The following is a 26,688-nucleotide window of genomic DNA, read 5'->3' as shown; positions in this document are numbered from 1 at the left end:
TGAGGTATTCTAAAGTCTCTTCCTCCCTCTGAAGCCCAAGAATCCTTTCTGATTACTAAATGCTGGTTACACTTTTGGCTGCCAAAAAATTTAATGCATTAGTATTTTCTGCACATGCTTTGTACTGGCATTAAAAGTTAGTTCACCATGTTTTTCTTTATTACCAGGTGCATGGAGGACTGCAACAGAGGAGTGGGGAACTGAAGATTGGAATGAAGATGTAAGTATTCCCATGTTATTCTTCACTAGTACCTTCTATCCCTAAGTGATGTTTTAGGGATAGAAAATGGGTATGATTCTACCCCTCAAAATTCACCCTTAAGATTCTGACCCAAAACTTTTACATCCAAAATAGTGTTCTGAGCCAGAACATTTCACATATGTTATATGAAGGAGACTGGGCATGAACAGGACTCTCTGGAACCAGACTATGGAAAGGGCAAGTGCACTTGTGTAAGTCCAATATCTGATTGTCGGATTTATCCCAGGAAGCGTTGGTGGTTGGGTAGAGCACCAGAGATGGAGTCAGGCAGGTAGCTTCTGGTAGCACATCACGCTCCTTGGAGCAGTGTAGTTATTTGGTTCACATTCAGGCTTTGGTGTGTGGTCCTGTAATTGGTTTAGAGGTGGGTGCATGGTGAAAGTTTGGTTGACTCTGAAACCCATTTTGTTACTGTACTCAGAGCCCAACTTGAGTGATTTTAATTGAGATGACTGTAGGTTTGGCTGTCCTCCAGTGACTAAACTCAGAAACCCATAGATGGGCGGCACATAAGCAGCTGTGCAGTCCCTGGAGTAGTACCTGAGTGAGAGGGTTTTGCTGATCGCTGGTCACAGTCAGGCCTTCGCTGTGAGTTATGGTGATCATGGATGAACTTTCCTGTATTTGTATTTACTCAAGCAAGACAGAATATGGTAAGAGGAAACGGTGTGTCAAGCTGTTTTGGTTTTCGGGGCTGAGTTTTAAAATTCTAGATATAGCAGCATCAGAGTGTGATTCTTTTCTATTGTAGCTCAGCTAGACTGCTTTGTGAATACTTCCTAAGATTTGGCTTGTCTGCTTAACCACCTTTCAGAGAATGATATATTGGGGCGAGTGAATTCCCTGTCTTTAGAGGGGAGGCTTCAATCAGAAAGTTTAAAAAAAAAATTTTTTTTTAAACTTTGGGGAATTGCCTGGTGGTCCAGTGGTTAGAACTTCACACTTTCACTGCTGAGGGCTAGGGTTCAATTCCTGGTTGGGGAACTCTGAGCTCCCACAAACGGGGCAGCATGGCTAAAAAAAATTAAATCAACTTTGAATAGTAGGAATATTTATTCCCTGCAATTGCTTACCTGATTTTAGTGTTTTATAGGAGAGAGACTAGATGGAATAAAGTCAGTTTTAAGGCAAAACACGTTAAAATTATTCCTGCAAATTTCAACACATCAGAACTTGGGCCCTTACTGCTCAACAGCCAAGAATTCTTTTTATTTCTGTCTTCATTTTGGCTGGAATCTTCCTTTCTTTGAGAGGATTAGTGGAAGATAAAGTATGGTTTGGATTAAGGTAGGAGTTGGGAGGCATAGTGGGAAAATATAAAGGGGCTCTCTCTCTTTTTCTATCTAGCATATTCACCTTCTTGTAAGTTCAGGGTGCATATTATGTGACTCCACTAGGTTTTATTGGGTTCATGGGTTTTGCTCTCTCTTTTGATAGGATCTATAGAAGATAGATAGAAGGGGCTTGAAAGTCAGTCCATTCAGGATTCCTTAGGGTAAATAGTTTTCTCTTCAACGAATTTCCCCCTTTTTCTTACGTTGCATTCCCTTTACCTCTGCCAGGTTTCTGGACTATATCTAGCCTAACACTAGGAGTGACTAATGCCTCTGTTTTCCAGCTTTCTGAGACCAAGATCTTCACTGCCTCTAATGTGTCTTCAGTGCCTCTGCCTGCGGAGAATGTGACAATCACTGCTGGTCAGAGGCAAGTCTGTGGTGTGAATTACCAGTATCTTTTCTCAAAGGGATCTGCTAAGTGAGCTGTAAGGAAGGAGTGGTACTGGGCCTTTATGAACCCCCATGGTGTTGATAATAATGAGAATTAAATTACATTATGGTCCTATTTAGTTTATAGGTAGGTTTTTGTAAGAGTTGATAGCAGTTAATCTACTGAATGGAAATCTGTATACTATAATTTTAAAGTTAACTCTCTTCCAGATAGTCCTTTATTAATACATATATCAGAAAAAATATATACATTAGCTTTGTCAGCATCCTGGATATTGATTAAAACTTACAATAATATAAACTTACAGTAAGTTGGGTTAAGAAAAACTAAAAGTGGAAAGATTTGATTTATTTCGGAATTTGCAGAACTGTTCAGTAGCTTCTTCTCTTGCTTTATAAGTATGTCTTTGCTTTAGCCAACTGAGTATGATGATCATTTTTTCCCCTAGCATCTATCTTACAAATTTTTTAGGACTTGAACATAAGTAGGGATCAGTAGAGGGAGGTAACACTTGTCAGGGAATATTTTATCCCCTGAAAAACTCTTGGATTATTTCTGGACCTGGATATGATAGCTCTAGGGCTTCCCTGATAGCTCAGTTGGTAAAGAATTCGTCTGCAAAGCAGGAGACCCCGGTTCAATTGCTAGGTTGGGAAGATCCACTAGAGAATGGATAGGCTACCCCACTCTAGTATTCTTGGGCTTCCCTTGTGGCTTAGCTGGTAAAGAATCTGCCTGCAATGTGGGAGACCTGTGTTGTGTCCTTGGGTTGGTAAGATCCCCTGAAGAAGAGAAAGGCTACCCACTCCGGTATTCTGACCTGGAGAATTCCATGGACTGTATAGTCCATGGGGTCGCAAAGAGTCGGACATGATTGAGTGACTTTCACTTTCACTTTCATGATAGTTACTGACTCAGAATCCAGCTTGAAGGCAGAGGAACCAGAGATCAAATTGCCAACATCCGTTGGATTATAGAAAAATCAGGAGAGTTCAAGAAAAACATCTTCTGACTTATTGACTACGCGAAAGCCTTTGACTGTGTGGATCACAAAAAACTGGAAAATTCTTAAAGAGATGGGAATACCAGACCACCTTACCTGACTCCTGAGAAATCTATATGCAGGTCAAGAAGCAACAGTTAGAACTGGACACAGAACAACAGACTGATTCCAAATTGGGAAAGGAGTACATCAAGACTGTATACTGTCACTCTGCTTATTTAACTTAAATGCAGAGTACATCATGCAAAATGCCAGGCTGGATGAGCACAAGCTGGAATCAAGATTGCTGGGGGAAATATCAATAACCTCAGATATGCAGCTGACACCATTCTTAAGGCAGAAAGCGAAGAAGAACTAAAGAGCCTCTTGACAAAAGTGAAAAAGGAGAGAGAGAAAGCTGGCTTAAAACTCGACATTCAGAAAAACTAAAATCATGGCATCTGGTCCCATCACTTCATGGCAAATAGATGAGGAAACAGTGGAACCAGTGACAGACTTGATTTTCTTGGGCTCCAACATCACTTTGGATGGTGACTGCAGCCATGAAATTAAAAGACACCTGCTCCTTGGAAGAAAAGTTAGGACCAACCTAGACAGCATATTAAAAAGCAGAGACATTACTTTGCCAGCAAAGGTCCGCCTAGTCAAAACTGTGGTTCTGCTGGTAGTCATGTATGGATGTGAGAGTTGGACCACAAAGAAAGCTGAATGCTGAAGAATTGATGCTTTTGAACTGTGGTGTTGGAGAAGACTCTTGAGAGTCCTTTGGACTGCAAGGAGATCAAACCAGTCAATCCTAAAGGAAATCAACCCTGAATGTTCATTGGAAGGACTGATGTTGAAGCTGAAGCTCCAGTCAATACCTTGGCCACCTGATGCAAAGAACTGACTCATTGGAAAAGACTCTGATGCTCGGAAAGATTGAAGGCAGGAGGAGAAGGGGATGACAGAGGATGAGATGGTTGGATGGCATCACCGACTTGATGGACATGAGTTTGAGCAAGCTTCAGGAGTTGGTGATGGACAGGGAAGCCTGGTGTGCTGCAGTCCATGGGGTTGCAAAGAGTCGGACATGACTGAGTGACTGAACTGAACTGACTCAGAATGTCCTAATAAGAAGTGTGATAAGAACAGGATGTTAAGGATGTCATTAACTGAGGTTAATTGTTGTTGTTGTTTTTAATGACACCAAATATCTGTGATTTTTTCCCCACACAGGTTGTGTGTTCAGCTAAGCGTTCAGCAGTTTAATTCAGTTCTGACAGTAACTCTCCAGAGTTAGTACAGACCCAAGTTGACTGCTCAGTACCCTAGGACAGCCTTTCTGCAGAGGTGCCCAGGCTACTCACACAGTTCTGCTCAGCTGGCTACAAATTTGGGGGTTTTCACAGCCCCCTCTTCAGATTCAATAATTTTCTAGGATGATTGATCGGATACAGGAAAGAGTTTTACTTGACGTTCCTGATTTATTAGTTTAACCAGTATTCAGAAACAGCCAAATGGAAGAGATGCACAGGCCAGGGTGTGGGAAGTGGAGCATGGAGCTTTTAAGCTCTCTCTGGGTGTTTTGCCCTCCTTGTGGGTCATGTGTGTTCATCAGCCCAGAAGCTCACTGAATCTCACTGTTCAAGAGGTTTTGATCAAAGTTTCATTACATAGGCATGATTGATTAAGTCATTGGTGATTGAATTCAATCTCTTAATTCCCCTTCCTTTCCTAGAGGTGGGTGGAGTGTAGTGGGGTTGAAAGTTTCAACTCTCATTCACTTTCTTGGTGTTTTTGGTGACCAGCCACCTTCTCAAAACTGTGTGTGTGTGGGTCCCCCTCCCCGAGTAACTATTATCTTAAACTGCAGTTGAAAGGGACCAATTATGAAAAATAAAAGATATACCCTCTTACTAAAGAAATTTGCCAAGCTGCTAGTATATGCTTTTATTATACCACAGGTGACTTCTGGAATTTTTTAAAAACTGGGGAAAAAATTGCCTAAATCCTTCTTCTAAAGCCATCAGAGGATGCCAGCATTCTGTTTGTGGTCTTAGATATTGGTCATGACAGGTATTCAGTATGAAAATCATGACTAAAAGTTAGTTAATTTTGGGCCGGTTATGGAGCTGCTGTATTAAAACTAACATTTGATATTTCATTAAGTTAAATTTCACTAAAATTAAAAATTTAACATTAAGGATGTCAGCTCCATTGGAATACATCTGGATACTGTTGTGACTCATACATCTGTTATTTTTGATGAGTTCAGCATTTTAGGGCTTTGTGTTTCTGCGGAGTGACTTCCTTTTGATCTATCCTTAATCTGAGTCGGGTATTGGAGACAAGAATGTTCTGTCATTATTCATCAAACTTTCTCTCTCCACTAGAATTGACCTTGCTGTTCTGTTGGGAAAGACACCATCTTCCATGGAGAATGATTCATCTAATCTGGATCCCTCTCAGGCTCCTTCTCTTGCCCAGCCTCTGGTGTTCAGTAACTCGAAGCAGAGTGCCATATCACAGCCTGCTTCAGGGAACACATTTTCTCATCACAGTATGGTAAGTAGGAAACAAGGTGTATCTTAAAGTTTTCTGCAACCCCAGCACATACTTACAAATACCATAAGTCCTTTCAGTGACACCTGAAAGATTTGGGGCAAGGTAAAAAGCATCTTTTATCTTCCTGAGCAGACTTGAGTATAGAAATGTTGAGTTGGGTAATAGGGGATAGCTCTAGGAGAGGATTTAGTTGTGGACAGACAGAATTGTCTTATAAAAATGAATAAACATTTTTTTTGTGGTCAGTTGCTCAGTGTGTCTGACTCTTTGTAACCCCATGGACCCCACCAGGCTCCTCTGTCCAGGGAATTTTCTAGATAAGAATACTGAAGTGGGTTGCCATTTCCTATTCCAGGGGATCTTCCTGATCCAGAGATCAAACCCATATTGCCTGCATTGGCAGGTGGATTCTTTACCACTGTGTCACCTGGGAAGCTCTGACACCATTTACTGAATACTTAACAGTGCTGAACAATATATATATATATTTTTTTTTAATTAATTTTTTTGGGGAAAAAATTAATTTATTTGGCCGTGCTGGGTCTTAGTTGTGGCACTTGGGATCTTAGATCTTTGTTGTGGCATGTAGGATCTTTAATTGTGGCATCCAGGGCCTAGTTCCCTGACCAGAGGTCGAACCCAGTCCTCTCTCCCGGCCCCCCACATTAGAAATGTGGGGTCTTAGCCACTGGGCCATGAGGGAAGTCCTTATTTTCTGTTATTCTTGAAGAGAGAAAATCAATGACAATTTTAACGCTAATACTAATTAGTAACAGTAATTAAACGTTGATGACAGGTGGTAGCACTTCCCTGTTTCTTGATAGAGCACAATTACCATATGTATTTATTTAAATCAGACATTTCTGAGTTAGGCTTCTAAAAACTTGGGGTCTTCTGAATCTGCCCATATAATAACTGTTTCTCCTTTTCTTCTTAAGTGGGGATAAGGGTGCTTGCTGTGCCTATCTTACAGGGCTTCAGGAAGACAGATAAGATTATGGGTAAAAGTTATACAAATGTGGTGGCAGTAGTGATATTAGTTGTTAGCCCCCTGGAGCACTTAACAACAAATGACTTGTTGATTCAGAATTATTTTTAAAAAATTCAAGGTCATCAATTATGGGAAAGGCTAAATAAACAAAGATGATACAAGGACCAACTTTCTTATGGTCAGTAAATCCTAAAAGTACTGCTTTTTCTTTCTTTTACTTTGCTGTCTGTTTACTTTTTGGTGGTTGTCAAGAGGTAAGAGACAGTGTGTATGCATATGCTTTTATTTATCTAGTAGTAAGATATATATTAATAGTAATTGCTTCAACTAGAAAATTGCCAAGTCAGCCTCTAATCCAGAAGTTTTTTAATTTTTAACCATTATCCTAAAATAATTTTCCTGTGTTAATGGTAATTTGGTGGTTAATATTCTGCCATATATGAATGGCGACAGGTGAGAAAAACTGGAAGAGAAGGGAAAGGGAGAGAAGTGTTGGGACCAAAAAGAAAGAAAGAAAATGGGATAAAGATGATCAGAAAATAGCTGCCAGCCCCTAAGATAGATGACTTGAAAAGGGTTAAGTGCTTTGTGTCACTTTAAATTACCTTTAAAGCCTGGAATTTCAGATTTATACCCAAATCCAAATTCTCATCAAAAATTGAAATTTCAGTATATTTCCACTTTACCCTTAACATTCTATTTACTGTGTGTCATGTGATATGTTAAACTAAACATAAAGACTATTCTGTTCTTTCTTATTATCTGTATTAATTAGTGTGCTATTTAATGTAGTTCTTTTCCTTTCAGGATAAATTACAGGATTAATTTCCCTTAAAATTTAATAGATGTAAGTAACATAGGAGTCCTTATTATCATAATATGTGAATATAAAGTAATTTTCTGTGTCTTTAATGTTTCATGCTTGCAGAGTATTTGGTAATCATTGCTGTGTGGGATCATTTCTCCTACAATCCTGTACTTTCAACTAGGTTTTGGCTGTTTTGGTTTTTCTTTGTGTAATCTTGAAATGCAGACTGAAGTGCAAAAGAAAAAGTCTTACCTTGAGTTGGACAGATTGATTTTGTATAAGTGCTGCTTAATGATGAAAATCATGATGTGGTTAAATAAGAACCTAAGAAAGACTAGATTAAATCTCCTTAGAGTTTCTTTAGAATGGTTAATTTTCTGGTCTAGGATGGTAGTTTTACTTGGTATTGGGGATCCCCCAGAAGCATCAAGAGTAAGTTTTTCTTTATTATCATGATCGTCTAGTGCAGAAGTTGGGATGGTCCCTAATTTTGCATCTTTTCTCTCTGCTAGTTACTAGAAGCATTGACATGAAGCTCCAGTTAGTTGTTTTTGTTCTCTTTGAGCTTTTCAGTGGAAGGGGCAAAGACACTAATGACTGAAGTGAAATTTTATGTCATCTTCATGTTAGCTTAGTAAACAGTTATCAGTTGTTTTAAAAATTCAAAAAGGGGGGAAACCCCTCCTCCAGTCATTAAAGAAATTCCTGAGGACTCCCGTGGTGGCCCAGTGTCTGACTCCACGCTCCCAGTGCAGGGGGCCCAGGTTCAGGGAACTAGATCCTATATGCCACAACTGGAGTTGCCTTGTTAGGCAACTGAGACCTGGCATGGCCAAAGAAGAAAAGGAAGTCCCTGAGAAGAAGGGAGGGAAGGGTGATGGCAATGGTATCAATTTTAATGGCTCTTAAATTTCTTTGAGTGCTTTCTATGTGTCATGCACATATTAAATGCTTTTTATCTATTGTTTGTTTAATCCTCCTACACCTTTATGAGATACTACTATTATTTTCAGGTGAGGAAAATGAGGTACAGATGACTACAAGTCATTTTTCCACAATTATAACCAGGATTTAAGTCTAGACAGTCTCAGTCCAGGCCTTATGCTGTAATAGACTATTCCATTTAGTGACATTCTTTATACCGACTCTTAACCCAGATGAGTGTCTTTTTGAGTAGCTGAACAAGGTTATTTGGCTGTGGATTTCTCTAATCTCTGTGTTGATCTACAGGTGAGCATGTTAGGGAAAGGATTTGGTGATGTCGGTGAAGCTAAAGGCGGCAGCACCACAGGCTCCCAGTTCTTGGAGCAATTCAAGACTGCTCAGGCCCTGGCTCAGTTGGCAGCTCAGCATTCTCAATCTGGAACCACCACCACCTCCTCATGGGACATGGGCTCTACCACACAGTCCCCATCGCTGGTGCAGTATGGTGAGAAAGATGGAAAGTGACTGAATTCTTTAAGCGTTGGAGGATTACTGCCAAGAGGCTGGCAGGAATAGTTCCCACACTCATTTCCCCTTGTCAGAGAGGCTCAGTTCAGATAGCTGGGGAATAATAAATATATAAGTTGAGGCTGTATATCTCTTTCATCAAATTTAACCCTGTACACATTTGCAGTCTTCTGTTGACGTGAGGATGTTTTGGATTTTTCCTAGATTTATCTTCAGTATTTGAAAACAGTGTGTTGCCTTTGGAAGAGTTTATGAACTTTGCCGTTTTAGGACCTTATACTCTGAATATGGGCCATTTCTAGATTGCTTTCTTACAAAGGCAGTGTAATAGTGTTGATTTGATATAACCCAATGGTTGTCACAGAATGATAGTATTTTCTTGAGGTTAATGAGGACCTCTGGCCTCATACCTATTGGATGTCCTCATGCAGATTTGAAGAACCCAAATGATTCAACAGTGCACAGCCCCTTTACAAAGCGCCAGGCTTTCACCCCGTCTTCAACCATGATGGAGGTGTTCCTTCAGGAGAAGGCACCTGCTGTGGCTACCTCCACAGCCGCACCTCCACCCCCGTCTTCTCCTCTGCCAAGCAAATCCACCTCGGCTCCACAAATGTCTCCTGGGTCTTCAGACAACCAATCCTCCAGCCCTCAGCCGGCTCAGCAAAAACTGAAACAGCAGAAGAAAAAAGCCTCCTTGACTTCTAAGGTATTTGAACTTTTAGATAGATATTATTTTAGGGCAAAGGGGTGTGGGATTTGAGAATTGAGATTGTAAGGATGTAGTTTGGAAGTCTGATGTGGGGTTTGTTATCAGTCTTACAATAAGGTTATAGTAAACCATTTCTTTATCTTCTGTACAGATTCCTGCTCTGGCTGTGGAGATGCCTGGTTCAGCAGATATCTCAGGGCTAAACCTGCAGTTTGGGGCGTTGCAGTTTGGGTCAGAGCCTGTCCTTTCTGATTATGAGTCCACCCCCACCACGAGCGCCTCTTCAAGCCAGGCTCCAAGTAGCCTCTATACCAGCACGGCCAGGTAGAGGAAACAGCTGTCATAGACTTCTTTTAGACTTTTACCACTTTCTGTAAGTCTCTTGTTGATTCCTAGAACTCTGGACAGCCAAGGCTCTGATTGAAGGAAAAGCAGCCACTTGTAGCAGTTTGTTGAGTGCTTTTGTTACTAGGTTTTTTCATAATTCTAAACAGATAGAAATATATCCTTTGGGTACTTACAGAATGTCCAAGCACAGTTCCTAGAAAGGTGTACCCCACCTTTAAAGTACCTTGGCATCTGCCACAACCAACAGTGCTTTTGACACTTTGAGACATTTTGTGTGGATTTAAAGCCTATGAAGGTTGTAACTTTGAACTCCTAGGAAGGAGATAAAATTAAAATTAGTAGTACAGAATTAAAAGAAACCTTTCCTATAGAACCTTTTCTATTTCCTATGATAGATATCAGGGAAGTCTATCTTAGGCAATAGAAAATCCTGGAATTTCAGAGTAATAGGTGTCCCCCCCCCACACCCAATCCTTAGAATTTAAAAGTAGAGATGCCTTGCCCTAGCCTAGCTCTATTGAATCATAATTGTTGTTAATGCATGTGAGTATTTTTAAAGTTCTTCTCAAGAGAATTTTGCTCTTGGGTTTTTGAGAGAGCCAGGAACTGGGAATTCCTTAAAATAAGCAAAAGGTTTTTCCTGTGCTTAGGGTTCTTGTTACGGTTGTATGAAAGGGACCAAGAGTAGCGTATCCTTTCTACTGACTTTTAGCCTCTTTTTCTAATAACAGCAGAATGTAGGGACACAAGAAAATTTTCTCTTCTTTAAGAGTTGAAAATGTTTTTAAGCTCGATTCTTAGCTTAGATACCTGGCTTTATAGGATGTGGAAATTCCTACTGTTGCCAGGAGAAAATTGTCGCAGTATCTTTTATTTGTTCTTGAAGTTTGTCTTTTTGATTATAATCAATTTGATTAGAAGTTGATTGTAATCAACTCTAGTAAGTTACTTACTCCACTCTTCTAGTATCAGTAGATCTGTTCTATTCATTTCTCTTGAGATTTTCCTTCTCCATTCCCCACAGTGAATCTTCATCCACAATTTCATCTAACCAGAGTCAGGAGTCCGGTTATCAGAGTGGCCCAATTCAGTCGACAACCTATACCTCCCAAAATAATGCTCAGGGCCCTCTATATGAACAGAGATCCACACAGACTCGGCGGTACCCCAGCTCCATCTCTTCATCACCCCAAAAGGACTTGACTCAGGCAAAGGTATTGGCTTCATTAGCCCCTGGGCATTGGTTGGGAGAATAGAAGATAAAGTCTCTTAAATATTAGTGTTTTACTTCTTGACAAATGGTGCTGAGATATCTCTGAAATGCTGATTATGAAGCTTAACCTCATTTTTGTGGTTGGTGAATTAAAAAAAAGTTCTGTGCACTAATCCTGGAGACTTAGAGCCAGAAGATCATTCTCTTTGCACTAAAGATTCATTCTCTCTAGAGAAGCATTCTCCAATACCTGTTTTCTTGGAAGATCTGATTGCTAGACTTCTGAGGGCATATCAGTAGACCTCACCTTGCTATGTCTTGGCTTGGAGAGGGGGACAGCATATGCCAAAGGAAATGTGGAGAATGTGGAATGACTGTCAGATGCAGCCAGCAAAATAAGTGGTTTGGCTGAACTGTCTTATTCCCACATCCCTCCCGAGGGATCATTGGATTTGAACCTCTCCTTTATCTGTTTGGGGTTGGGGATCTCTTCAGCAGTTTGGGCATTGCCTCCTATTGCTCTGGGTCACACAGGGTCGGTATATCTTTTGTTGTTTTAAAGTTTTTGTTGTTTTTCCTTTGGGTTGTGTACATTATGTTAATCCTTCTGTTAACTTGCAGAATTTCTCTGAAAGAAATTGGTTGGCAAAAATTAAACTTGAGTCAGTGTACTAATAACCTAATCTATTCGTTTGTCTATTTCTTACCAGAATGGCTTCAGTTCTGTGCAGGCCACGCAGTTACAGACCACGCAATCTGTTGAAGGTGAGGGTTCTCCAGGCTTTTTCCTCTAAATTATAGTGTTTTTACTACCCTTTCAATATTTTTGCATGTTGTAGATTGTCATGAAAAGACCCCTGCCTCAATGATCAAAACTTTTGGTTTTATTTTTAGCTTGATTTTTTCTACCTTGATGTTTAATCTCAAACCTTCCTAAGTTTCAGGTTCTCTGTCTTGTAACAGTGATAATCCTTTTGGTTTCCTTTATTGGACGAATGAGATTGGTACTGTGAAATGCTCGGAATTTAAAAAAAAAAAGATTGCACCTAAATGCCAGTGGTCCATTACTAAATAACTCATACTCACACTCTTCGGGACAGCCTAGGACTGTTGTCACCTCTTAACTTCCTCTGATAATGTGAATTCCTTTCTTTATTTCCAGGTGCTACGGGGTCTGCAGTGAAATCTGACTCACCTTCCTCTTCGGGCATCCCCCCTCTCAGTGAAACGGTATCTGCAGCTTCCTTACTGACGACAACCAATCAGCACTCATCCTCCTTGGGTGGCTTGAGCCACAATGAGGAGATTCCAAATACTACCACCACACAACACAGCAGGTGATTTGGGGTGAGGATGGAGGTTTGGGTTGGTGGATAGTAATAACAGAGCTCTCTGGTTCTCTCTTACCCTCTCTGCCTAGCAGAGACCACATTATCTAAGTGGATGACCTACAAGCTATGGGAAGTAAAGACAGAGGAGGCTTTTTTCCCCTTCTCAAAACCCATTCTTGTTTTAACTGCTCACTACCCCTCGCTGGCTATTGTGTTGACCTTATGATCTCAGATCTGCTTGGTCCCATACTCTGCCTTCTTTGCCTGGGTTATTTTTTTATTTAATTGAATTATAGTTAATTTATGATGTGTTAATTTCTGCTGTACAGAAAAGTGATTCAGTTATACATATACATACATTCTTTCTTCTATTTTTTGCATTATGGTTTATCACAGGATATTGAATATAGTTCTCTGTGCTGTACAGTAGAACCTTTTTGTTCCTTCATTATTATTGTTCCTTCATTTTATGTATGTACTAGTTTGCATCTGATAACCCAAAACTCCAATTCTATCTCTTTCTCTTCAGCAACCACAAATTAGTTCTCTATGTCTGGCCTCTGTTAATTTTTGTGGCTGCGCTGGGTCTTCATTGCAATGCATGGGTTCTTTGTTGCTGCACATGGACTTTCTCTAGTTGCAGGGAGTGGGGGTTACTGTCTAGTTGGGTGTGCGGGCTTCTCATTGCAGTAGCTTCTTTCCTTGCGGAGCACAGGCTTTAGGGTGCATGGGTTTCAGTAGTTGCAGTGCGTGAGCTTTAGTTGCCCCGAGGCATGAGGGGTCTTAGTTCCCAGTCCAGGGATCAAACCTGTGTCCCCTGCTTTGGCAGGTGGGTTCTTAACCACTGGACCACTAGGGAAGTCCCCAGCCTAGTCCCCAGTTCTTGACTGAAGCTCCACGTCAGGCAGTAACCGTAGCACTGTGGCTGATGGCAACCACTTTATCCTTACAGCACGTTATCTACTCAGCAGAATACCCTTTCATCATCAACATCTTCTGGGCGCACTTCGACATCCACTCTTTTGGTAAGTGTGAATGTGGGAAAAGGAAATGTGGTCTTATTATACTCAAACAATTATCTAACCATAAGATTCTCCCAAGAAGCAACTCTTGAAAATTTCTTCATGAGGTGGCAAAATGACAACAGATCTAAGGTTGCAGGAAAAGGGGTAAAGGACGCTTGAAGCCAAGGGAGGCAGAAGAATCCAGAAACACTGCAGAGCTGTGGGCTAACTCTTAAAGCCCTGGGCATTACTTTCCTGAGTAGATGACTTTTTTTTAAGACACTGAAACTGGGTGGGGCTTTGTATGCTGTGATAAATTCTGTAAGAACATTGTTTTTTCTAACTGATACAGCCATTTTCACTCTGGGATTTGCCAAACCTGAGTCCTGAAAATAAGGAGTCTAGGTATCCTATGAAAGTAAAGGCCAGATGAGTGCTTTTGGCTAAAGAATTAATTTCACTGTTGTGATTTTGTGACAACTATATTTGTGGAATTAAGCTGAGATGGTAAGGAAAAAAACTCAGTTCAAAAGGACCTGTTTCAGGGAAAGCATGTCTGGTTTGTCAAAAGCTTGGGATGGATTTTCTCTTTCCTCCAGTATACTATTTCAGGTTTAAATGCATTAGAACTTGTACTTTTTTCTAGCCTCTGAACTTGTCTGTTGTGTTAGCCTAGTGAAGAATAGTAGTCGAGGAGGCTATGATGTATTTTTCAGACCTAACTTATCTTTTGTCTCCTTGGGCAGTCAGTATTGGTTTCTAGGGAGTTTGTCCCTACTCGCTCTGCTGCTTTTTGAACAGGGTGATAATGTGCAGTGGCCCCATTGCTAACCATCTTTACCAGATAAATCTTGGTGAATGTGTAGCTGGAGAGTATTTAATCGTTTATTCTAGTTATTTTGGCAGAGGATGCCCAGTACCCTGCCTCAGCCTCTTTAATTGGGAAGTTGGTGTGACAGAATCAACAGAAGGGAATGTCTTTCCTGACCTGTTACACTAATCACTGTCTCCTCCTCCTCTTTTCCACTGCACTGCCTTTTTGAAGCACACGAGCGTGGAGAGTGAGGCGAATCTCCATTCTTCCTCCAGCACTTTCTCCACCGCATCCAGCACCGTCTCTGCTCCTCCCCCAGTGGTCAGTGTCTCCTCCAGTCTCAGTAGTGGCAGTAGCTTGGGCCTCAGCCTAGGCAGCAACTCTACTGTCACAGCCTCCACTCGAAGCTCAGTTGCTACGACTTCAGGTAACCCTGTGTAGAAGTTCAGTTACCTTCCTTTGGGATGGAGGAGCAAAGTAATGGTGTGACAGGATAAAAATATAATTTCTCTTTTAGGAAAAGCTCCTCCCAACCTCCCTCCTGGGGTCCCGCCATTGTTGCCTAATCCATATATTATGGCTCCAGGGCTGTTACATGCCTACCCGGTAAGTGAGACTGAATGATCTTTTCCAAAAGAGGAAGGTGGTATGCCTAGTCTTTAGTGCTGTGACTTCAGGTGGAAGACTATACATAATAAATGAGCGGTTGTCATGTGTAGTCTTTAATCTTTGTAGTTTGGGGGGGAAATAATTTTTTTTAAGAGGAAGGACTCAACCTAGACCAGGTCCTCTATTGTGTATTTTCTCTGTGTGAAAGAATTACTGGGCCTCAGAAGCCAGAGGCCAGAGTGTCACTGTGAACTTGTCTGTTGTGTTAGTGAATCCCTCAGTTTCCTAGAAAATTATTTTCTCTAGTTGGATTGATTGCTAATCCTGGGGGTCTATGCTGGCTCTGACCTGATGAGAGTAGAGTTCCCCGAGTTAGTCTGTGGTTCTCTGAGAATAGGTGAAGAACAGGAGTAGCCTTTTGTCTTGCTGTGTTTTATGTATTCAGTGCTTATTAAGATGAAGGATATTTATTTAGAAACATTTTTTTTAAATACCTGTTTTTTGAACTTACGATTACCAGGGGATACAGGAGAGGAAGAGATAAATGGGGAGGTTGGGACTGACATGTGCATACTACTGTATGTAAAACGGGTAACTACTAAGAACCTCCTGTGTAGCACCGGCGACTCAGCTCTGTACTCCAGTGGCCTATATGGAAAAAGGGTAAAAAAAAGAGTGGATATATGAGAACCTACGCACCTGTAACTCACACAGCATTGTAAATACTTCCCCCCCCCCAAAAAAAAACCCAAAACACCTGTTTTTGCCTTCAGAGAGTTTAGATTATCATACAAATGAAATACCCAGTGGCACTTTTTAAATAGTTAACACACTACCTTAGTATCCAGCGGTTAAATAATAGAGTAAAATGTGAATCCTTTCTGAGAGAGAGGAATTTTAAGCCATATTTTGAAGGCTAATGGAGAAAAAGACTGGCAAAATAAAGTTAACTTTTCATGTGTGACTTATGTACCCCACTGCTACCCAGAGGACAGCCTAGTTGAATCAGTATGTAGCTCAAGGAAAACTTCAAGGCCTTTCATGAATCATGTAATCTCTTCGCATTTCATTTCTTAAAGAAAATGAAGGAAATAATCTATGTCCTCTTTTTTCTCATGAATGAAGATGAAAGTACTGTTGATTTATCTTGTCTTTTAGCTCCTTGGTTTGCTACCATCATGACCAGTTCCCATTAATACTGTTAACGTGTTTTTATCTTTCAGCCACAGGTATATGGTTATGATGACTTGCAGATGCTTCAGACAAGATTTCCATTGGTGAGTATATGGATGTAGAGCTTAGAGAAAGAAAGTGATCTTAATGTTTGAATTATTCCAGATGTTTACTTGATAAGTCACAGACTTGGTTTTTTCTCAACCTATTAGAATGTACTTAGAGAGTGGTTCTAATAGAAGGTCACTTCAAAAAAAAAGTTGTGGCATCTTTGAATTAAACATATTTTAAGCTTTCTTTATGTCTCAAACACTTTGATGAATTCTAGAAGGAAGATGTATTATCTTCGTAGTGGTAGACTATTAAGGATTATATCTAGAGGTTTAAAATTTATCTAGAATATTATTGGTACTGATGGACTTGAAGCGTTTTCCTGGTGGGCATACTTGTAGACCTTGCCTGACTATCTCCATGGCCAGGCAGGGGGGACAGTGTATGCAAGAGTAATATGGAGTTTGTGCTAGCTCTTGCCAGCTCATTAATGGCTGGATAAACTGCAGTTCTCCAACATTCTCTTGCTTCTCACCTTGTACAATGTGTCATGCCAATAATGAGTGGCACTGAGTCTCTTTTATTTCTGTCTTTCAGGATTACTACAGCATCCCATTTCCCACACCCACCACTCCGCTGACTGGGAGGGATGGTAGCCTGGCCAGCAACCCTTATTCTGGTAGGATTGGGATGAGGCTGAATAAAGGGAAGCTGTGTTGGTATTGGTGGCAGAAACCTGATTAGTAGATCCAGTTTTCACCTTAAGATCTTTGACAGAAATATTATACAAAATGGATGTCATGAATCGGGGTCAGTAGATTTAGAATAGTATAGAGGTTGAACTGACCTTCCTTTGCTCATCTCTACTCCTGTTCCCTATTTACATGGCAGTCTTATTGCCTTGCCAGGCCACAGGCCTGACCTGTTGTCCTTATTGACTGTCACTGTTTTTCAGGTCCTATATGGGGTTTTCCCCATGCAGGAAAAGCAGAGAGGGGAAGTAGGGGGTCGGGTGGGGAAGAGATGAAAGAACATAGGTGGGCAGAGAAACCATATAGGAGCTTTATTCTGGAAGCTTGTCTCTGCCACAGCATTGCACAGCCATGCCTCATTAGTCCTTGACTGGCACTGTGCAGAGTGTGTCCTGAGCAATGCTCAGTGGAGCCTCAAGAAAATAAAATTCAAAGAATTGAACTTTAACCAAGTCTCTCCTGGATCATGTGAAACCAGAAGAGGTAATTCTACATTGATGTGGGGAGTAAAAGAGGCAGATACATTGAGCCTCTCCTTTCACAGGTGACCTCACAAAGTTCGGCCGTGGGGATGCCTCCTCCCCGGCCCCAGCCACAACCTTGGCCCAACCCCAACAGAACCAGACGCAGACTCACCATACCACGCAGCAGACATTCCTGAACCCGGCGCTGCCTCCTGGCTACAGTTACACCAGCCTGCCATACTACACAGGGGTTCCTGGCCTTCCCAGCACCTTCCAGTATGGGCCTGCTGTGTTCCCTGTAAGTGCTTGGACTTGGTCTTTACTTGTAGTGAAGAATCCTCGACACTATCCTAGCTACTTTCAAAGCTAGATGACTTTTTGGTAACAAATAAGGAGGAACAATTTCCACTTCTGGCCTGGGAGAGGGACTGGGGCTGGATGGGTGGTATTGGGATAAGGGACCCCCTGTTGTTAGAATTAGCTAAAGGGGCAGTGTACGGCTTTGCTGCCCTCAGACTGTCATCCGCTCCCTGAGCCATTTTGCTAAGCGAACGGGACAGCCTGCTTCAGGGTGGGTAGCCGTCTTGAATGCCCAGTCTCTGGAGTAGGTTAAATGGTAACTTTGCCACCATTTCACTGTAGTGCTGGCCTTTTGTTCTTCAGGTGGCTCCTACCTCTTCCAAGCAGCATGGTGTGAATGTCAGTGTGAATGCATCAGCCACCCCTTTCCAACAGCCAAGTGGTTATGGGTCTCATGGATACAACACTGGTAAGCTAACCTTGACCCCTGGCTGTCATTGGGATGTTATTAAATGAGTTTCAGGGAGGAAGATTTGATGCTTGAGAAAATAGGACTGGCAAGGGTGTGCTGCTGCTCCAGGTATGATTGTTAATGTTTGTCTGACTTGGGTTACTGTCTGAGCAGCACCAACAGAAGAGCTTAATAGAAGAACATGTATTTATTACTCAGGACGAGAATGCCCCGGGGCACAAATTGGCTATTAGAATATGTTGGCTGGCCTACACTTTGGGTGGGAAGCAAGGGGCCCACCCAAATCTAAGCAAGATTTTACTGAGATTTTTCAGTGGGGGCAGGTGTTAACATTTAAGGTACTGGTAAGTACAGTAGGTGATATATTCATTCACTGAATAGAAAAGTTAAATGGGTTCTTAGCTAAGACGCTGTAATAGGTTTGGTTGAAATCTCTTTATAGTACTACTTTCCTCATGTGGCCTCTCATTTTATTCCCTATCTAGAGGGCCTAAGATGTGGAAAGAAAGGAGTAGGGCACAAATGCTCAATAGAGGGAGAGTTGGACCTTTGGGTTCCTTCATTTGTATGGCTGGTTTCTTCGCAAAGTCCACTGTACAGCTGAAGGCAGGGAGGGAAATAGGGGGATCCTCTGAATGGACGCTGACCTAAAAGATATTTATCCTATCCTTTACTCCCATACCTGACACCTACTGTCTGTTTTTGGAGGACAGGAAGTAAGAGTTTTTGAATAAAACAATTCTACTTTTCTCAGTGCCTAATAGATGTGTATGGAGAGTACGTGGTTGCCATTGCTTGGGGTTGAAGTTGAGGGTGGTTCTTTAAAATTCTTAGCTCAGTTATGGTTTCATGATGGTTTGGATGGAGCTGCACCTGTGTTCTTCACCCTTGTATGGGCTCCAGATGGTTAAAATTGTCCAAGGTTTTTCAGTAATTGGGAAACTGAGCTGAGAGGGCAGTAGGTCTGGAAACTGTCAATCAGGTGGAGCTTTGAACTGTGTTGTACGACTTACAGTGAGTTGAGATTTAAAGTAAAGAAATCCTGAGATAACTCACTGAGATTAAACCTCCTGTATTTAAACTCACTGAGATTAAATACACAGACTCCTTGTGGCTCGGGACCCCTCGCACTGAGCAGGTCAGCCCTAGTCCTTGGTAGGGAGGCTTACAAGCTCTTGTCTTAGAGTGGCCCTATTACAGGAGTTTAGGGTTAGGTCTTAGCTGGACCAGATTGAAGAATTTTAAGAGGTAGATGATTGGTAATATAAGAAGGTGGCATTACCAGGTTTTGGAAATCCTAGTTTTTCCCTAAGATTTCAGAAACCTATAACAACCCTTTGAGGACCCCCAGTTCCCAATCCCACAGAGGGCTCTTGTCATCCCATTCCTCATCAACCTCTAAATTCATTTATTTTTATGTATTTGATTCCTTTTAGGAAGAAAATATCCACCCCCTTACAAGCATTTCTGGACGGCAGAGAGCTAATTTGGCCCAAGGCTGGGGGCTGTGTTTTGTGTGTGTGTATAAATTTGCACTGAAGTCTTGTTTCAGAAACCAGACCACTGAGGAGAGCCTGCTGAGCTGTGGCCATGGCCTGCGTGGCTTGGGGGAATGAGTTTGTGGATACCTTCTGGGCTTTTGAACTTGCCCTTGCCTCATTTCCCTCTGCCCCATGTGTCTGACCCTGTCTTACCCATTTCGAATTCAAGCGGTGCAGCACCTCCTCCGAAGCATCAATGCACACACCTGCTGTTGCTTTTGATTTCTGGAAGGCATGTAGTTTCAACTTGTAACAAAATATTTGTAGTCCTCAATAAACTGTGGTATTTCTTTAGCTAACTCTGGCGTTCTTTCCGTGCATGTCTTTCTGGACTCTAGGAGCCAATGTTGTGCTGTGGGTGGAGGGTGGCCATAGTCAAAGAATCATTAACTTTTCAGTATGGTGACTATGTTAAGGTGGGGGAGGGGAAGTGGCCTTAGTTCTCAGCCTGTTGATTGGTTGGTAAAGAAAGCTATTTGTAGAAAATTCCCCATTCTCCATGCTGCTTATAGCTCTTCACTTTTCAGTTTAGATCTTCCCCTTGTCTCTGACATAAGCAGAGAGGAAAGGACAGAAAAATGAGTGTCATGTCATTGTAAAAGGCTAAAGAGATGGTGTTCAGGACGGTTGTTATGAAAGTATCTTCCAGGTTTAGTACCCACGTCTGGTTCCCAGAGGCCACATGGCTGGCTGAGATCTGATAAACTCTTGAGTGACCAGCTAGTTGATGACTCGGGCTATGGAAACTCTTCTAGCCTGGAACATTGTTCTTATAGTCCCTTGATGGCTTTTTAGGGATTGTGGATTATTAGTCAATTCGCACTTGTTGGGTGTAGCTAAGGATGTGTGGGAGAGGTTTGGCTAGACATCTCCTTTATGGAAATTCTCACCCCCTCTTAATGCCCTTCATTTGTAGAGTTAACTTGGATACTGAGAACTCCGTTCTTGGTTAATTGGAAACCCAGATATTTGACCTTCTTTGTATTTGTTCCCAGCCCTCTGAAGTAATTTTGTCTTTTGAGTGTGCCCAGCTTTCTCAGGGGTTGCCATGCTGGGAGAGATTTCTTGTTTCTCCTCCCCGCCATCCACATTGTGTTTGTGTGATCATCACTGCTTGGGAGTGTGGATTAACCAGGGGATGTTGACTGTTGGAAGGAAAGCAAAAAAACTCTGTAGTCTGAGATTTCTAATTGGTGAATAGTAGGTAGGGAAATGAATGCCTATTATTTTCTAGGGTCTCAAATGCTTACACTGAGTCCATTTAGGGCTACTACACTATTTTGTTTTTTTCTGCATCTCCAGTTGTTTCAACCAGTAGCCCAATCAAGGCTTCTAGACTAGAAGCTGTTTTTGAGCCAGTCCAGCCTCTAGAAAGAATGAGACCAGTTAAGGGCACATTGGAACTAAATTCCTACCACTAGGCTTGAGAACAGCCATCTCTTCCATTCTGTATGGGATGACCAAGGGTGCTGGCAAGCTGTTTGAACCTTCACTGTAAAGGTTATTGTCTCTTCTGGTTTCCCTCAGAGATGTTCTATTTTTATCCTGTCCATTTCACCTTACTCTCAACATTTCCACACAAACCTCCGCATTAGCTTAGCTTTTTTCATAAATGAATTTCTGTTCCTAAAGTTATGCCTGTTACCAGTGATGTGCCAAATGGGCACCTGGGAGCTGAAAAAGGAAAGGAAAACACTACCTGGTTAGTTCCTGTGTTGTCCCCTTTTACTCCAGCACCATTAAAATGTAGAGTTGATACTTCGAAGATGGGAAAGTGTTTTCTCATGCTTGGTTTCTGTTGTTGTTTAGTTGCTAAGTCATGTCTGACTCTTTTGCAACCCCACAGACTGTAGCCTGTCAGGCTCCTCTGTCCGTGGGATTTCCATGCCCAGAATACTGGCGTGGGTTGCCATTTCCTCTTCCTGGGTGTCTTCCTGACCCAGGGATCAAACCGACATCTCCTGCATTGGCAGGCAGGTTCTTTATCACTGAGCCATTAGTGTCTGTAATTCTTTTCTTTTCCTATTTTGTGTTTGTTCCTCCCTGAAACTGGACTTACGATATGGGAGGGTTTTCCAGGGTAAACACCACTTCTACTGGGAAGATTCTAAGGTGGCTGTCCAAGGTGGGCTTAGCTTTTGAAGGCTGCCTTGGTCTAGGGAGGATTTGGATTTTGGAGTTTGAATGGAGATTGTTATTGAATTGTGGGTAAATGGAGGATTCCTCATTTGTGACTCCATCAGTGTGTGTGTGTGTGAACGGAGATCGCTATTGAATTGTGGGTAAATGGAGGATTCCTCATTTGTCACTCCATCAGAGTGTGTGTGTGTGTGTGTGTGTGTGTGTGTTGGGTGAGTCCATCTTAGTTCTAAAAAACTCATCAAAATGATCCTAACAGCAGAGGAAAATCCAAAGACCCAGACTGAAGTTTTTCTGAAGTCTCGTTTTATCTCACTTTCTGAGATTAAACAGATCTTTAGAAAACAAGCTTTAAATTCCTAGTAAAATTTCAGTTACTTTTTCTTCAATATTTGCATACAGTTTCGCTAGTAAGATGCTGGGTTATTTTACCTGATGGCTTTTTTCCTATTCTTACTGCCTCATACCCTGGGAGGTACAGTATGTGTATTTCAGTTTAAGGAGTACAGATTAAAATGGGGAACTGTATCGTTGTGGTTTCCATAAAATTATAGTGGTGGTATAGGGAGTTAAACACACAAGTTGCTACAGTATGGATTGGAGCTTTTACCTCATGGAAAAGCTGAAATTGTAAACTAGAATGACAGTTGGATTTTGTGTTCCACCTAGGCTATAAGAGATAGCCTAACCCTGTCTATCCTCTTCTCCACACTTAGGCTTAAATTCAGTAAATGGAAATTTGCTCTTTAAATTGTAAGTATGTAGCCTAGTAGTACCAAGACAATAGGGAAGCTGGCCTAAGTAAACTGAGGCTCTGAGAATGAAAGTGCTCTTGGGGGTTGAACTGAACTTCTCCTTTAGTACTTTGCTTATGCTGTGGAGGCATGAATTTTGAGCCCACTCAGCAGCAAGACGGCAGAACTGAGTGGAGTTTGGGCTGATTGATTTGAAATGGACATGAAAAGTTTAATACAGTCCTGTGGGCTTTGGCACAGAGAGTGTTTTGAAAGTCATAGGCTAGTGAAGTTTGGCTATATTCCCTGGTGCTCCCAAAAACAACACACCTCACTCTCACATAAACGGTATATATCGGGAAAGGGCAAGAGAACTCCTTAGGGAATCTTTTTGTGTCATGAGCTCTTATTCCTCAGGACTGACATGAAGTTGGAAAAACACCAAAATTCCCTTGCAGTGCTGTAGCTAGAAAAGCATCATCATTTGCCAGGGATGGGGCCAGACAGTCAGCTGAGCTAACCCTCCTGTCTGTTTCCTCCTCCCCCAGGTGTGTCAGTCACCTCCAGTAATACAGGCGTGCCAGATATCTCGGGTTCTGTGTACTCCAAAACCCAGGTAGGTGCCTGGCTCTGGGCAGAAGTGGAAAGAGAGGTGGATGTCAGGGAGGTGGAGTTGCAGTGACAGAACAACACTGAACATGGGAATTCCCTTGCTGTTTGGTGGTTAGGACTTGGCACTTTCATTGCCATGGGCCCGGCTTCAATCCCTGGTCGGGGAACTATGATCCCACAAGCCATGTGGCCAAAGGGCGGGAAAATACAGGGAACAAGAACAATCTCCTTAAGAGAGGTATCAGGAAACCCATCCTACTAGAAAGTGAGTGAGTTCTTAAAGTTTAAATTTAGCCCTCTTGGAAAAAAGAAAAATGTTACAGGAAGATGAAGTGTGGTAAATTGTTGTGATGTCATGTTGTTTACTGTGCAAGTTTTCCTGGCCCTTTACTTACTCCCAACCTTTTCATAAGTTTCTCAGAGAATAGATACAGAATGAAAGGAAACTAGTTCTTCCCATTCTTTCTAAGTCTATAACAGAGTGGGAAAGGATACAACACAGCCCAGTAATTAAAGCAAGGAGGCATCCAAATTATGCACAGATTAGTATTGTGTTGCTCCTCACGCACACCATAAATAATTAAAAGTTCCAGGTAAAGTATTAGTTGTGGTGGAGTGCTTCATGACCAAGACCATTAACACTTAAGATACCTCAGTGTGTATTCATTAAAAAAAAAAAAATATCCAACAAGTTCTAATTTTTACCCAACTCCAGAGGTTGTGCTAATAGTGCTAATAGTAGTCAACAGATTTCCCTGTGTTCATGAATGATGTCAGATTTCACAAAGTGCTCTCACACATCTGTCCTCTTATTTGGTCCTTACAACTGAGAGGTTAATAGCATCCCTGATTCATGTAAGAGAAAACAGGCTGAGAGACTGAATAGTTTTCTCAGGATCACACAGCTATTAAAGACTAGAACTGAGGCAGAGACCTGAATATCTGACTTCAAGTGCAGCATTCCTGTGACACCATGCTGCTCTATCAGGGTGGGGGATCTTAGATTCAGAAATTCCAAGGAATAGTTTGCTGATCCTTTTACTCTCTCTCCTCCTATTCTTCTGGATAGCAGTCCTTTGAGAAACAAGGTTTTCATTCCGGTACTCCTGCTGCCTCCTTCAACTTGCCTTCGGCCCTAGGAAGTGGGGGGCCCATCAATCCGGCCACAGCTGCTGCCTACCCACCTGCCCCCTTTATGCACATCCTGACTCCCCATCAGCAGCCGCATTCCCAGATCCTTCACCATCACCTGCAGCAGGATGGCCAGGTAATAGCCCTTCCCCCTCTTTCCTTTCCCTTCCTCTTCCTTCCTATCCCTAAAACTACCTCCCCTTTCCTTTTCTTACCCTTCCTCACCACCAACTTCACCCAATCCTCCCCAGCGCCAGCCATGGGCACACAGCACATACAGACACAGCGCACATAACACGAGTGGCCGGCAAAGGATATGTCAGAGAGGGGCCAGATTGCAACCTTTTTTCCCTGATTCCTTTGGTGCCTTTCTCCTCCACCTCCTCCCATAGCACAGTTGTCCTCATCCCATCAGACCTGGCTCACACCTCCCCTCTTAACCTCTCCCAGCCTTCCCCCTTCCCTGACATTGTAGCTTTCCCTTCTAATGGTGGAGTTCTATTGTCAAAGTTTGTCCCTTTATTTTCCATATATCCTGGTTCTGCCTCAGCTACCATATTTGCAGATGATTCTCTGTTGCCAGCGCCAGCAGGAGGAGCAGGTAATGAAACTGAATGATGATATGCTTGAACCCACTCCTTTTCAGTCCCCATTTCACCTCCACAGTCTCAGGGAACGTGAAGAGAAGAGATTGCACGGTCACAAGGCGGGATACACAAACACACACACCTTGCTGAGCTCTCTGGCCTCCCGTTCCTCTCTCGTCCTCCCCTCCTCACTGCTCTTTTTCTTTCTACCCTTCCCTGACTTTTGAAACACTTGGTTACTGGAATGGAAAGGATTCTTGGAGCAGCATCTGGAGCCTGGGGCCTCAGACTCTCTTATCTTCCCTGAAATAGGCTCACAGATGTGATGTGTGATAGGGCTGGGGAGCCCTGGGGTGGTGCAAGTGACCTCTCCCCCTTCCTCATAGGTGGCTTGGGAAGCTAGAGTAAGGACTTCCTTGCTCTCAACTACAGATACCCAAATTGAGGCATTTATAGGGATCAGTGAAAGTGAAATCACCTTGTGATTACCCATCTCCAAGAGGCCATAATTCTCTCTAGAGAGTTAGCCTTCGGGGAACAGGAGAGGATGGGTTTGAGGGGTGGGGGGAGGTGGAATTGAAAATGAGTAGAACTGATTCACTATCTTGCCTCCAAAAGTATCCTGCCCTCTTTTCATCTTTCCCTTATTTAAAGTTTATAGGTGCTTTTTTACTTGTCAGAGGTGCTTTTAACTGCCGTATCAACCAAATTTCTGATGGTTGAGAAGCAAGCTTCAGAGTAGTTTCTAAGCCAGGGGAATGGGAGAGTAAAACAGTTTCTAAATCTCCACTTGAAGATGTCATAAATTTGTCCCACTAACTCGACATCTTTTTCCTCCCCATTCACCCTCCCATTCCCCTGCAGACGGGCAGCGGGCAACGTAGCCAGACCAGCTCCATCCCGCAGAAGCCCCAGACCAACAAGTCTGCCTACAACAGCTACAGCTGGGGGGCCAACTGAGGCCCCGATCCTCTTCTCCCGGTCCCATCTTCTGAGAGGGCTTCTCAGCCTGGCAACTATGGAAACAGCATCAAAGAGAGAAAAGAATGTGGGGGGTTCCACCACCCCCCACCCCCAGCGGCCCACCCCATGCCTCAGCTTCATGTCTGTCCCATTCCCATACCATCCCCACTCTGTTGTATGTATTATAGGATTTGTATTTTCTCCTTTTTTTTTTTCTTCCTTTCCTCTCTTCCTCCTCCCTTGCATTCAAGATTATGAAACTTTGCTGTGGGCCCTGCCCTCTCTTCTCCTCCTCCTGTTCACCCTGGTGGTGTGTGGGTGAGGTGGGGAGGGGGGACCCCCAAATATATATCAGCCCAACAGCCCTGAGTCTCCTCCTTTATTATTAGGAAACAAAACAACAACAAAAAATGGCGTCATGAATATGAACAGCATTGTCAGATGAATTAGTTGAAGTGGTTTTTTTTTTTTGTACTGTGTCTTCAAATTTAATGGATTAATGTGTCTTGTATATATAAAAAGAAAACCTCTACCTTCAGCCTCTGCCCATTCTTGCTCCGTCTAGGATGTCCTCAGTCTCGTCGATGACCAGCTTGATGAATAAATATTACTGTACCAACTGGGCCTTCTCTAGCAGGCCCCGAAGGCAGTGGAATAAAAACGGAATCTTCGCCCTTTAAGAACTCTGACCTTAATGTGCTGCCCTTGAGGGGATTCCCTCGCCCTCCCTCAAAAATTTCACAGTGGTGCCTGGAAAGAATCATTGCAAAACTTCATTTCCTTCAGATCTGTAGCAGATTTTAGGGAGTGAAGGGGGTGGGATAGCTGATGGTGGAAAGGAAAGGGATTAAGCAAGAACTGAAAGAAATCACTTTGTATCAAGAGAATCAAAGTTTAATTTAGATGGGTCCAGGCAAATGAACTGGAAAGAAATGAGTGCAAAACAT

The 26,688-nt window shown here is 42.4% G+C and overlaps 1 protein-coding gene and 1 non-coding gene across 28 annotated transcripts in view; both read left to right on the top strand.

Moving 5' to 3' along the window:
- The window catches only part of UBAP2L (ubiquitin associated protein 2 like), a 43,655-nt gene extending 17,039 nt beyond the window's left edge, over nucleotides 1-26,616 (top strand). For 7 of the 27 annotated variants that reach the window (XM_061120711.1, XM_061120716.1, XM_061120720.1 and 4 more), the window contains 20 exons: nucleotides 168-220; nucleotides 1,881-1,966; nucleotides 5,369-5,540; nucleotides 8,570-8,768; nucleotides 9,223-9,500; nucleotides 9,655-9,827; nucleotides 10,876-11,065; nucleotides 11,775-11,829; nucleotides 12,227-12,401; nucleotides 13,348-13,420; nucleotides 14,445-14,640; nucleotides 14,731-14,819; nucleotides 16,046-16,099; nucleotides 16,644-16,725; nucleotides 17,343-17,560; nucleotides 17,926-18,031; nucleotides 22,997-23,064; nucleotides 24,130-24,327; nucleotides 24,742-24,792; nucleotides 25,643-26,273. In XM_061120711.1, coding sequence (XP_060976694.1) covers nucleotides 168-220; nucleotides 1,881-1,966; nucleotides 5,369-5,540; nucleotides 8,570-8,768; nucleotides 9,223-9,500; nucleotides 9,655-9,827; nucleotides 10,876-11,065; nucleotides 11,775-11,829; nucleotides 12,227-12,401; nucleotides 13,348-13,420; nucleotides 14,445-14,640; nucleotides 14,731-14,819; nucleotides 16,046-16,099; nucleotides 16,644-16,725; nucleotides 17,343-17,560; nucleotides 17,926-18,031; nucleotides 22,997-23,064; nucleotides 24,130-24,327; nucleotides 24,742-24,792; nucleotides 25,643-25,738 — 2,612 coding nt within the window. In that variant the 3' untranslated portion in view covers nucleotides 25,739-26,273. Of the gene's footprint in view, nucleotides 1-167; nucleotides 221-1,880; nucleotides 1,967-5,368; nucleotides 5,541-8,569; nucleotides 8,769-9,222; nucleotides 9,501-9,654; nucleotides 9,828-10,875; nucleotides 11,066-11,774; nucleotides 11,830-12,226; nucleotides 12,402-13,347; nucleotides 13,421-14,444; nucleotides 14,641-14,730; nucleotides 14,820-16,045; nucleotides 16,100-16,643; nucleotides 16,726-17,342; nucleotides 17,561-17,925; nucleotides 18,032-19,470; nucleotides 19,875-22,996; nucleotides 23,065-24,129; nucleotides 24,328-24,741; nucleotides 24,793-25,642; nucleotides 26,274-26,306 lie in introns of those variants that run through there. The other 20 variants (XM_061120718.1, XM_061120727.1, XM_061120729.1 and 17 more) reach the window with 13 other exon arrangements.
- On the top strand, nucleotides 16,434-16,568 carry LOC133041847 (small nucleolar RNA SNORA58). The gene has a single exon (XR_009689404.1). It is a non-coding gene; the product is annotated as a small nucleolar RNA SNORA58 (small nucleolar RNA).
- Nucleotides 26,617-26,688: the final 72 nt, after the last annotated feature.

The sequence above is a fragment of the Dama dama genome, chromosome 20 (genome assembly GCF_033118175.1).
Source record: "Dama dama isolate Ldn47 chromosome 20, ASM3311817v1, whole genome shotgun sequence".
NCBI lineage: Eukaryota > Metazoa > Chordata > Mammalia > Artiodactyla > Cervidae > Dama > Dama dama.
Note: the sequence above shows the minus strand (reverse complement) of the source record. Positions and strands in the feature narration are given on the sequence as shown.